This window comes from Fomitopsis serialis, assembly GCF_022376445.1.
Source record: "Fomitopsis serialis strain Sig1Antser10 chromosome Unknown B0H18scaffold_42, whole genome shotgun sequence".
Lineage (NCBI taxonomy): Eukaryota > Fungi > Basidiomycota > Agaricomycetes > Polyporales > Fomitopsidaceae > Fomitopsis > Fomitopsis serialis.
The window spans coordinates 155,378-166,640 of record NW_025955002.1 but is presented as its reverse complement, the minus strand read 5'-3'; the positions used below and the strand labels follow the sequence as shown (position 1 = coordinate 166,640).

Genomic DNA, 11,263 nt, shown 5'->3' with positions numbered 1-11,263 from the left:
CACTCAAACCATGTATGTACATCTGGAACCAAGTTCTATCTAGTCTGTAATCACCAAACATTACTTTGTCAAAGTTATACAAGAGAATCATATTGAATAGGTTCCTGGTATCATCTCAGAACCATCAGGAAATCTAAGTGTCAAGATGCCCTTCCTTATCCATGGTCTGAAAAGGAGTATCACAAAAGATGTGACAAGTGCAGACATAGCAGCTACAATACTATCATTATGGAGAGCTGGTGTTGTCTCTGTGAACCCAAATGTAATGTGCACATCTACTGACTGGATGCAGAATGGATGTTGCCAAAGCATTGCATGGAGCACATTGACAGAGGCATGCTCTTCCACCAGTGTATCCAGGCTTTCAAGGGAGCCAATGGGAGTTTGTAGGCTGAATGTAATATGGAAATCATTGACCCATGACCTTGGAGTGTAGGGCAAAATTGACATCAGGGCTTGTTGGATGCAATGTTGGCTCAGTGGGACCTCTGCAAACAAAGCAAACAAGGATTTCTTTGTCATGTTGGCAACCACATCAGGGAAGAGATAATCTAAAATCAATCAGTTCTCTTTTGGTCAATTGAAATACAAATATACTCACTTGCATGCTCCAGTGAGCTCCATGCCAAATAGGTTTGTGGAGGGCCAGATGTCTGCAATGTGTTGAAGAGCTGTAGCTGGAACTCTTCAGATGGATTCTCTTTGAGTTCAATGTACACATTTTGAAATTGGCAATACAGGCTTGCCAAGTCCAGTAATTGTGATATGCATGCACATGAACTTTCTTCAATCCTGACATGTGCAGGTGCTGTGCTACCTGTGGCCAGTATGATTGGCAGTATGTCAACTGAGTTGACTGTGTCCGCATGACCCCAATTGGGTTCACCAATGATATGGACCTCTTGTGCAAAGTGGCAGGTAGATACAAACTGCATGAACTGAACATATGAGAGGAAATAGGTCAAGTCAATCTTTATCTTCTCAATGTTTGGATATGCAATATATATGCCCAGTATGCCTTGATAAAGGTTAGGGTCAAAGGGCCTCACAGAAGATCCATTGCCATAACATCCCACTATGGCAATGTTTTTGAGGCTTAGGCTTTTGGACAATGAACTTGCACATGGCATAGCTGCTTTATGTGGACTTGCAAATGTGACACATGTCATCTTCAGTCTCTCAAGATGGGGCAATGCATCAATCATCCTCAGAACTAGCTCAACTCTCTGAAAGTGACATTCTGTGAGGGACAGCTCCAATACAGATGTGAAGTAGGACAAAAGCCTGAAAAATTGTACATGAGGCTGAACCAACTTCCAGGCTAGGCCATGAAATCTCAGCAATTGCAAACTGGCCATAGAATAGCCCCTAACACGGATGGGGAAGGTGTGCACAAAGGGCCTTGCAGGATGCTCAAAGATGCTCAGTGTTTCTACACTTTGACAATATCTTTTGTTCTCCTTAGACACAAGTATGTGTACAAATGCACCAAGGATGGTTGCATTCTGTACAACCACCTCTCTGGGGATGTGGTACTTTGCAGCAGAGTAGAAGGCATGGCTCACTAGGCAGCATCTGGCCAACTGCACAGGTTCATCCCAGAGAAAGTCAATGATATAGTCCACAAGCTCTTGAGGCATTGCCATGGCAATGCTACTGCAGCAAACTGATTAGTGAGTAGGCTCATCAATGGCTGAGTGTATACTTCACAGTGTATGTATCTTTTTCAATGCATTGTTAATACCAAACTGTGACATCCAGAACATGGAAACTTCACCTTGAACAGGGCCCGGAACACTTTGAATACGCGCTTCCTAGTTTTCACGGCTGAATCCTGTCCAGATCTCAATATGATCAGATGTCCACATGCACTACGTTCGAAGACCAACCTGCAAATGCCCCGCATCATTGGGGATGCGAGCAATGGTGGCCTTAGACATACTGGTGACAACCGTGGCCCGGCAACCTGATGGAGTGCGAGTGCAAGGTGGAAGTTGTGGGCAGGAATCGCTACAGCGAGCGAACACGGACCCGTTAATATATATCGGCGGCTCTGTACACGTGGAATACACGCCGGATCGACCGTGCACACACGCGAGACTAAGCATGTGGTCCACCCATTACGTGAGATAGTCCTGCGGATTGAATGACAGGCTATGAGATTGAATTGAAGGCGCGAACCGACTTGTCCGCGGGCGGTTGCTAATTCGAGGTGCCGTGTGATCTTCTCCCGCTGCGAACGATCTGAACAAGTCACAGCTACTGAGCAAGCGGTGATATGAACAATCAAAGTACGACGAACTAGACCCTGGGTGCGTACAAGAATGGTGGTGTACAACACAGTCTACACAAGGATAGTCTCCCATAGGCAGACTTCAGTCGCGACCTCTGAGTGGGAGAGGGCGGTCGCAAATGAGCGCGGAGATGAACACAATGAATATCTTGCTTACCGACGATAACGGCGATTTGCATGTCCCAAGACGTTGGGCTCCTCGGAAGGCGGAAGTCACAGTTGCTCATGCTCTTGGCGCAACCGCCTAGACGCTAAGCAGCGTACCAGTTTGCAATATGAGGGCACACACCTCATCACTCGGACATCGTCACTACATGTATTCCAGCACATCATAACTTCTGTGAGCCTGAGAGGGCACGAAGGGCTGCAGACGAACATACCAGACCTAGGACATCATCGACAACATTCAATGTGGTCAGCTTATACCAAGTAGTGTGGAAGGAGCATTCAGTCGACTTCGACGCTTGGCATCGCTTCATCTCCATTTGTGAAATATCACTATGACGTGGAGAGGCAGAGGGAGGCAGACGGCTGTAGAACACGACCGCCTCGTGATCGAAGGCTTCAAAGACCAAGACAATGTGGCATGCGTGCCAGAATCATATCGTCATAATGCATGTAGATAGACAGCGAATGCCATGTCCCGGAATCGCCCCAGTAGGACAACCCATCACTTTTCTCCACTAACGATCTCCAAGCCGAGATACATACCACACCAAAGTATGCGAGCTTAGAACGTCGCGGGGCGGTGAGCGACGAAGGTCGAGCGGCTCTTGCCCACACGGTGGGGAAGAGGGAACTTGAGCCTCGGCGTAAGGAGCTGCTTGATGTACGGCCGGCGGATGTCGTCGCTCTTCTCAATCTCAACGACGCGGAGGATCTAATGTCAACGGTAAGGCAGCCGCTGGGTGTAGGATGGGAGACAGCACGCACGTGAATCGACCGGAAACGTGCACGGTGCCGCGCTGCCATGTCCTGGTAGAGGGACTTGACAGCGTCGGTACGGCTAAGCTCACGGAACTCCTTGTACATGTTGTGGGTGCCAGAGCGGGAGTCGTAGCGGAGCCAGATACCAAAGTTCTTGACCTTCAGCGGCTTCTTTTCGTGGATCTAAGGGGGCAGCCATACGCGGCGCCGGTCAGCTCCCATTCCGCTTGCCATTTGAACGACTGCAAGGGTCTACTAACAACATTGACGCCAATGATCTCGCCACTGGCTTTCTTCACCTTGTCAAGACGCCTGTACACAAGAATTAGTAACTGGAGCGCGATATGGGTACGACCACGTAACGCCATATAGAGAACAGTGCGTACCTCAAGAAGTACCAGAACCGAGACTTTGCAACAACCTCGTTGGGCGCGAAGATGCGCATGCGGTAAATTTTGGGAGAGGGCTCCGACTCAGTCGGCAGATGACGCCCGACGACCTGGTATTCTTGGAAAGGCATCTATGGAGGGATTGGATGAGCCATCTGACATCCGGACAAGAGCAATGCCATCCATCCATTCTGCCACCGTATTTCACCCCCAGCTACCTCAGGAATGGATGCAGGGTATAACTACACAAAGACTCACCTTCGGTTGTGTCTTACCTCTTGATGTGGGCGTTGTCGACGACGTTGAGGTCGCTATGGAGGGTGTGATCAGTCGGCGGTGGCGGGAGAGTTACGGCATTCTCCGACTGAGCCTGAAATGCCATGTGCGCCAAACCTTATGTTCCCGTCACTGAAAGTCAGAATATCGTCAATAGGGACGTTCAGAGTTCGCTGTCCGGGCAGCTATCCCGCCAGCTATCCCGTCCAGATTTCCGAGGCTCGACGCCGGCAAACGCCGACAGCGAGCCCAGCTGTGATCGCGCTCGCGACAGCAGAGGGCTCACTGTCGGCACGCGCGCTCGGCAACCCGTCGGAACCTGAAAACAAGTGGCTCACCGAGGAAGCCCTAACCCTTGTAACTCGGGCTCTACATACCTTACTAGAAATTTAACAAGCCATGCAAGAATATAGCTGTCCTGAACTTTGCTGGTAGACACTTGCTCGAAAGGGCACCATCCTACTTAACCATAAGATTTCGGACATTCGGCTCATATAAGCTATCTGTCTTCGTCAACCAGTAAATCACCGTGTGACAACTACTAAATTTGGTGAGTGTGTGGCTAACGTAACCAGTGTGACAGTCGCCCCGCTAGCTGAGTACTACTCCGTTTTTATTACAGAGACTACCATAGCTCATATTCTATATAGCAGCTGTTGACTCAGCACATATCGATACCAAGTGCGCAGAATAAAGCATGGTCACTCACCTGTGACGTTATGTGATCAGTAATTCCGTATTTGGTATTCGTAACATGCGTGGTACATCGCTTAGCCGCCCGCGTTCACTCCCCGAACAAACAATACGATTTGACTCGACATATCGCACACAATGTTCCATAGCTTATTCGACCATCACAAACATATCTACAAGAAACAGGTTTGTTCGCTCAATTGGCTTATTATGTGGGCCACCGCTCGCCGAGATCGCCTCACCTGGATCTCCGACCAGGCGTTCTAGTAAGGTAGGGTTAGGGCTTCCTCGGTGAGCCACTTGTTTTCAGGTTCCGACGGGTTGCCGAGCGCGCGTGCCGACAGTGAGCCCTCTGCTGTCGCGAGCGCGATCACAGCTGGGCTCGCTGTCGGCGTTTGCCGGCGTCGAGCCTCGGAAATCTGGACGGGATAGCTGGCGGGATAGCTGCCCGGACAGCGAACTCTGAACGTCCCTAATGTCATGGCCCATACAGCTTGTTTTCTTCTTGCTGTTCCCATCGATTAGTGGTCAGATCATCACGTTGTGGTCGTAGGTGAAGCGAAGTACTTAACCGTGGAGACGGGGGCTCGACTCCCCCTGGGAACATACTGATTTTTATGCACCTCCCAGGGGCGGCCAGGCTCTAGTAATATGTATTGCAGACTGTTCTCACTGTTTAAATACGTTCCGCGGTCTTCAACAGTCTTCTTCAACTCCTCGTGTCGACAATACCCGCAGCCTGTGTCGCGACGGAACGTAGGGCGACTTGACTCCATCCAACTCTCTTAATATCCAATCGGCCGTAGCAGCCGTCTCAGGCATGATCAGTGTCCATATGTCGTACCCAGCATTTGAGTATTATGTCTATGGATCTCGGCGATTTCTAGACACGGTCCATGGGACGACGCACTGATCACGGTGGGACGCAAGTGGGACGCTTGTGAGTTGCTTCCGAGCTGCTTCTCAGATGCTAGACCAAACTTGGCCGACGAAAGCTACGTCCTGAATCAGGATGTCGCTTTTCATTGATAGAGGCCCATCTGCTTGCACGGATCTACCGGGAAGTACAATATGAGCCAAGCCTCGAGGACGGACGCCATAAGAAGTCGGCAAGCAGTCGCCCGGCTGCGCAGAGGCGAATCTCCCTCGTCGCCGTCAACGACGATGCCATTCCTTATCCAGTCCTTCGTTTTCTTCACGTTTTCGCTCATCGCAACGGCCACCGTTTCGCCCCGTATTGTCCACGAGAAGCGGGATGCATCTCCGTCTGGATGGACGCCCGTAAGGCGCGCAGATGGGACGTCGTTCTCCCCCTCCGTATTGGTCTCGCGCAACCCAACCTCGAAAGTCTCGATGACTACCTCTTTGAAGTATCGCACCCCGAGTCACCTGCTATGGCAAGCATTGGAACGCTGCAAAAGTCGCAGAGACGTTCAGGCCTTCTACCGCGTCCGTCAAAACCGTGCTCGAATGGCTGGAGGATGAGGGTCTCGAGGCGAGTCGGGTGAAGCTCAGCAAGGGTGGTAGCTGGGTCCACGCCAATGTGACTGTCGCAGAAGCAGAGTTGTTGCTCGGTACGGAATATCATGTCTACCAGCACAGCGAGAGCGACGTCGAGCACGTTGCCTGCGTGGAGAAGTACCATCTCCCGGAGCATGTTGCAGAGCATGTCGATCTGGTCATGCCGACTCTGCATTTCGATGTGCACATGGGCAGGAAGCGGTCGGTGGACAAGTCTATTGGTCAACCGGGCGCTGGTATCGTCACCCCGAAGCTCATTGGCGAGATTGACTCTGCGTTGACGAACCAGGATCTGACTGGGTGCGACAAGCAAATTACGCCCGACTGTCTCCGTGCCCTATATGGGTTCGACTACACACCTGTTGCAACGGACAAGAATAGCATCGGCATTGGTATGCATGCATACTGCGCATGAGCACGGAGACTAACGCATTCTCCGAAGTCGAATACACGCCGGTAGCGTATCTGCCGGCGGACATGGACATGTTCTTTGGAAACTATTCATCAAGTCAGGTCGGCCAGCGACCGGCTCTGGTGAGCGTTGACGGCGGTGCGTTTCTGCTTTATTTCGTATACAGTGTGATTTATCTTCATTAACCATTCCCCAGGCTACGAGCAGACGAGCTTCCAGGGCTTCAGTATCAACGGAGAGGCGAACCTTGACCTTCAGTACGCCATGGCGCTCGTAGGTCCTACGCAGAATGTCACCCTATACCAAGTTGGGGATCTTGTCGAGGGCAAGTTCTCGTAGCCCTTGTCACGATGCACATCCAATTAACCAGAACCACAGGCGGATCGTTCAACAACTTCCTGGATGCCCTGGACGCTTCGTACTGCACGTACGATGGTGGTGATAACAGCTCGTTCGATGGCATCTACCCTGACTCCGACTACAAGAGTACATGCGTCCCAAGCTGGCTCGCAATTCACGCTGACCTCGCGCTGCAGGTCAGGACTGCGGCACGGCTCCACTGACCAACATCATCTCTACCTCGTACGGCTACACCGAAGCGCTTCTCGGCTCGGCGTACATTCAGCGTCAGTGCTACGAGTACGGCAAGGTGGGCCATCCTGTCCACGACTGAAATGACACTGACAGACATTCAGCTTGGTCTCATGGGCGTCACCTTCCTGTTCTCCTCCGGCGACAACGGCGTCGCAGGCAACGGCGAGTGCATGGACGCGAACGGCGCAGAGTCTTACTCCGGCACGCGATTCGACCCCGGCTTCCCCGGGACGTGTCCGTACGTGACGAGCGTCGGCGCGACGCAGATATCCCCCGGCAACACCGTGCGTATCTTTCACAGAACACAAATGCGTACTGACCGTCTGGCAGGTGGACGACCCGGAGGTAGCGTGTGACCAGAACATCTACTCCGGCGGCGGCTTCTCGAACGTGTTCGGGCTCCCCGAGTGGCAGGCGGGCGCGGTGCAGAACTTCCTGGACACGTACCCTCCGGCGTACGCCCCGGACGTGTACAACTCGTCAGGCATCTCGCGCGCGTTCCCCGACATCGCCCTCAACGGGTACGTCTCGCGTGTGCTCGCGTGCAATCAGCTGACACCCGGTGCAGACTGAACTACTCCGTCGTATCGAACGGGCGCACGCAGCTCGTCGCGGGTACCTCCGCGTCGGCCCCTGTCGCAGCCGCCATCCTCTCCGGCGTGAACGACGCCCGACTCGCCGTCGGAAAGAGCCCCATCGGGTTCATCAACCCTACGGCAAGTCTTGGCGACCCCACTGCATTATTCAATGCTGACCACCCCTTGTGTAGATCTACAGCTCCAACTTCACTGGCGCGTTCAACGACATCACCGCGGGCAACAACCCCGGCTGTGGTACGGACGGCTTCTCTGCGCAGCCAGGCTGGGACCCCGTCACCGGCCTGGGCACGCCGAACTTCCCCAAGCTGCTCGACCTCTGGCTAGCGCTGCCGTGAGCGACCCGCAGCACACCATTCACTCACCCGAACCACGCTACTCATCGAACATTGATCACGAATCGTGCCCCCGCTTCCCTTCGCTACGAATATGGACTGTTCTTTCGCTTCTGCGTACATTGCTGTATATGCTTTTGTATGTGTCACGCTCTTTCCTGTCAGGTATGAATACGGTCAAGATATAATCTGGCGGACGTGCATAATCTTGCCCTAGCCCGCTAAACACAGTGGTTTCGCACAGTCGATCGTCACTTGAATGCGCAAGTGTCACGTTGACCGTCCGGGCCATATGCATCATAACTCACGTCGGTAAAACTACACCCAAGGCCTGCTCTGGCACGTAGCACTAGGACTGTAAAGTAAAGATAGCATCGTTTCCTGGGGCAGAAAAGGCTTCGAAAGTGAAAAGCGTTCTTCATCATTCTCCTACGACGTAGAGGCATCTTGGAAAGATGATTTTGTGCTCTATGGGCCACATGTGTTCATTCGACGCGAGGCCTTGTCCGTGGAGAAAATGATGATTTCTCTGAAGTGTCCCATGCAGGGTGTCCTGAGTGTACACCCGATAAACGGCTGTAGGGATGTTAGCCGCGCACGCGACGTCCAGTGACTGCCAGGTGCAGTACTCACCGCTTTCATTTGGCTTTCACCTCAACGTAGGGGTCGGATTGGACATCACACGCAAGGAGCTATTCGGACAGTTAAAGGAGCGGTATGGTATAACGATCGTGGGTGGTACAAGCAGAGAGCCCTAAGCAACGAGAACGACTTTCGAATGTCCTAAGAGGAGGGGAGAGTCCTATAAGCACATAAACCGACGACGTGCAACCCGCGAGTCCAATGCCAAGTCCAAGATGCCGGCAGGGAGATCAAGCCATCGCGAGCCCCAGCGCGGCGCCGAGCATCGCGAGGCCGCTCATGGGGACCAACGCGCCAGCACCGCTCGACTGCCCGCTCGAGCCGGACGAGGACGTGCCGCTCGCCGAGGACGTGCCGCTCACCGAGGCCGTCGCGCTGCCGGTGCCCGTCGGAGTGGCCGTCGACGCGGGGTACGCCGAGTTGTCAGGCTTGATCTCGAACGGCTGGCTGGTGCGTAGATCTGCAGAGCCGCGTCAGCCCTGTTCGCGCGCGCAAGTTATGAAAAAACGTACGTCCGAGCTGTTGAGGATGCTGGCGAAATGATGGTGTAGCCGGTCGCAGGCGGGAACTTTGCGAGCTGGGTGGCGTAGATCTCGACGGAGCACTGGTAGTTGGGCTGCTCGGCGACGAAGGCGTAGGTGACGCGAGGATGCTCGAGTTCGAGCTGTTGAGGCTGGGTCGTTGATTTGTTAGCACGAACGGATGCGGCAGGACAAAAACTCACAGAACGGTGAAGTTCTGGTACGGAGACGTGGACAGGTCCACGTAACGTCGTTAACCTCGTTGTCGACTGAGCAAAATCAGAGTCAGAGACGCAAAATGCACCGGACGGACAACGCACCCCACCAAAGGTCCGATCCACCGGGACTCAGGATGGAGAGCTGGGCGGTCGCGCCGCTGACGATGGCTGCAAGAGTCGCGAAGGTGGTGGAAAACTTCATTTTGCGAGAGTATTGAAGCTTGCAGCGAGGGCGTCGAGGTGGTGGGAAGCGAAAGGTCGCAACTCGTGCCAGCCTGAGCTTGGCGGAGACAGAACCCTGCGCGGCCAAAGCCGGGGCACATGGCTGACACTATATGGCTGACCCGTACTGCCAGTCTTCTTCGGCTGCTCAATTGACTACCTCGTGTGACGCTGATCACGCTGATACTTCCGTCTGTAGCTGGATGTTCGCATTCTACATAACTTACCAGAAGGAAATGGTACATGCGCTTCAAGTTGGGGCCCCACGACCTACTCCTCTTGATAAGCGGTAGGATAGCCGAGTGTCTCACCATGATGCCAGCTCCGTACACGACAAGTTCGTGAGTCAAGTCGTGCTGGACGAGGGAGTGGTCTCAAATGGTCTGTGTTGAGCGTTGGACGTTGAACATCTGAACGCTGAGTGTCTGATACTTATATGATCCTCGGTCGATCCGCAGTCATGACGCCGCAGCAAGCGTTTGTTTTCGCGCCTCGCACGTCCGAATCCGAGGGCCGGTGCTTAAAGTTGATCCACTGGCTTGAGTACACTGGCCCTTGAATATAATACTCAGGGAGAATGCCAGATGCTCATCCGGACGAAGCGTGATGGCATGGCCTGGCCGGCCGTCGACCAGTCAGTATCCCTGATCATCGTATACAACCACCTGGACCTGGACTGGACCCGCCCGAATGTGAGTGGAGTCGCGATGTAAGTCGTATTTCCCATCACAACCACACACATAATAACTTCTATCAAGGTTCCTGCATGCACTTGCACTACGGAGTGATGCACTGCGAGAGTCTGATGAGTCGGATGACTACCGACCGTCGTACCGGGTTCGGTGGACGCACGACCGCAGCAAAGGAAGAGGGCGGACATCGTCATCACTCCTAGTAATCAAGGATGTGTTTGAGCTTGACTCAGACAAGGCGACAAGGTGATCCCCCCACTTCTCGCTGCGTTCCAGTTCTGCTGCTCAACACGGTCAAACGAACACAGTTCCTTTATCCGGGTTTTCTCGCCCGCTTCATCGCCGCAGCACGGTCGTGACGCAGCTGATTGACTTCCAGGGCATCACCATCCACCAGCTCTTTCTCAACATGAACCTTGTGGCGACCCTCCGTTTTCTCCTGCAGTCATCGCTGACTCGGGTTTGGACCTATCAAACATGCCTGTGTTTTCCACTCCTGTGATCTTGCTTGCATGATGAACTCGGGACGCGCACATCATCCATTCCTATCTCTAATGCGGGCGTATAGCCATCTCTTATCAATCACCATCGTGTGGTAAGAACGCGCAGTTGTACCACAGCTTGCTGACTAGTAGATCGTTCCGACGTCGGAGTCCACCAAGACCTCCAAATAGCACGCTGGACGATCTAACACAGCTACAATTGTAGACAGGGGTTGTCGTCAGCGAAGCTGACCGGCCACCTGTCATCACGGAGAAGGTTTCATTTCCACGCCGTGCTGGGAAACGGTGACATTGATGCTCAACGCCCAGACAACGCTTTTGAGTGGCTGTATGAGGCGTCCAGAAGGTAACTCTGTGTCGCTCTTCATCGTACCTTCATTCTTGTATCCTTCGCTGCTCATAGCTCGTGCGCGACACGCGTTACTGCTA

General features: G+C 53.2%; 4 protein-coding genes and 1 non-coding gene across 5 annotated transcripts; 2 read left to right on the top strand and 3 right to left on the bottom strand.

Annotated features, from left to right (window-relative positions):
- Positions 1–69: 69 nt before the first annotated feature.
- B0H18DRAFT_1012765 (uncharacterized protein) lies at positions 70–1,423 on the bottom strand. Its single transcript, XM_048029066.1, has 2 exons — positions 602–1,423; positions 70–551 (listed from the first exon to the last, which is right to left on the bottom strand). Exons 1-2 carry the CDS (start codon positions 1,356–1,358, stop codon positions 88–90), a joined length of 1,221 nt encoding a protein of 406 aa, XP_047892382.1. The 5' UTR covers positions 1,359–1,423; the 3' UTR covers positions 70–87.
- Positions 1,424–2,743: 1,320 nt separating this feature from the next.
- Positions 2,744–3,959, bottom strand: B0H18DRAFT_1012755 (60S ribosomal protein L18A). The gene is given in 5 exon segments (XM_048029065.1): positions 2,744–2,814; positions 2,825–3,173; positions 3,227–3,403; positions 3,481–3,532; positions 3,607–3,959. 4 exon segments carry the CDS (start codon positions 3,738–3,740, stop codon positions 3,024–3,026), a joined length of 513 nt encoding a protein of 170 aa, XP_047892381.1. The 5' UTR covers positions 3,741–3,959; the 3' UTR covers positions 2,744–2,814; positions 2,825–3,023.
- Positions 3,960–5,088: 1,129 nt separating this feature from the next.
- On the top strand, positions 5,089–5,184 carry B0H18DRAFT_t111. The gene has a single exon. It is a non-coding gene; the product is annotated as a tRNA-His (tRNA).
- A 665-nt stretch (positions 5,185–5,849) lies between these two features.
- B0H18DRAFT_1176522 (peptidase S8/S53 domain-containing protein) lies at positions 5,850–8,067 on the top strand (the record flags this gene model as incomplete). The annotated part of the gene is made up of 10 exons (XM_048035933.1): positions 5,850–5,948; positions 5,981–6,491; positions 6,542–6,649; positions 6,708–6,836; positions 6,890–6,997; positions 7,048–7,160; positions 7,207–7,389; positions 7,436–7,626; positions 7,674–7,821; positions 7,875–8,067. 10 exons carry the CDS (start codon positions 5,850–5,852, stop codon positions 8,037–8,039), a joined length of 1,755 nt encoding a protein of 584 aa, XP_047892380.1. The 3' UTR covers positions 8,040–8,067.
- A 654-nt stretch (positions 8,068–8,721) lies between these two features.
- B0H18DRAFT_1012745 (uncharacterized protein) lies at positions 8,722–10,037 on the bottom strand (the record flags this gene model as incomplete). The annotated part of the gene is given in 6 exon segments (XM_048029064.1): positions 8,722–8,818; positions 8,830–9,138; positions 9,191–9,342; positions 9,449–9,468; positions 9,520–9,810; positions 9,867–10,037. Coding segments are annotated over 3 exon segments (272 nt in total), but the record flags the coding sequence as incomplete, so codon positions are not given.
- Between the last annotated feature and the right edge of the window lie 1,226 nt (positions 10,038–11,263).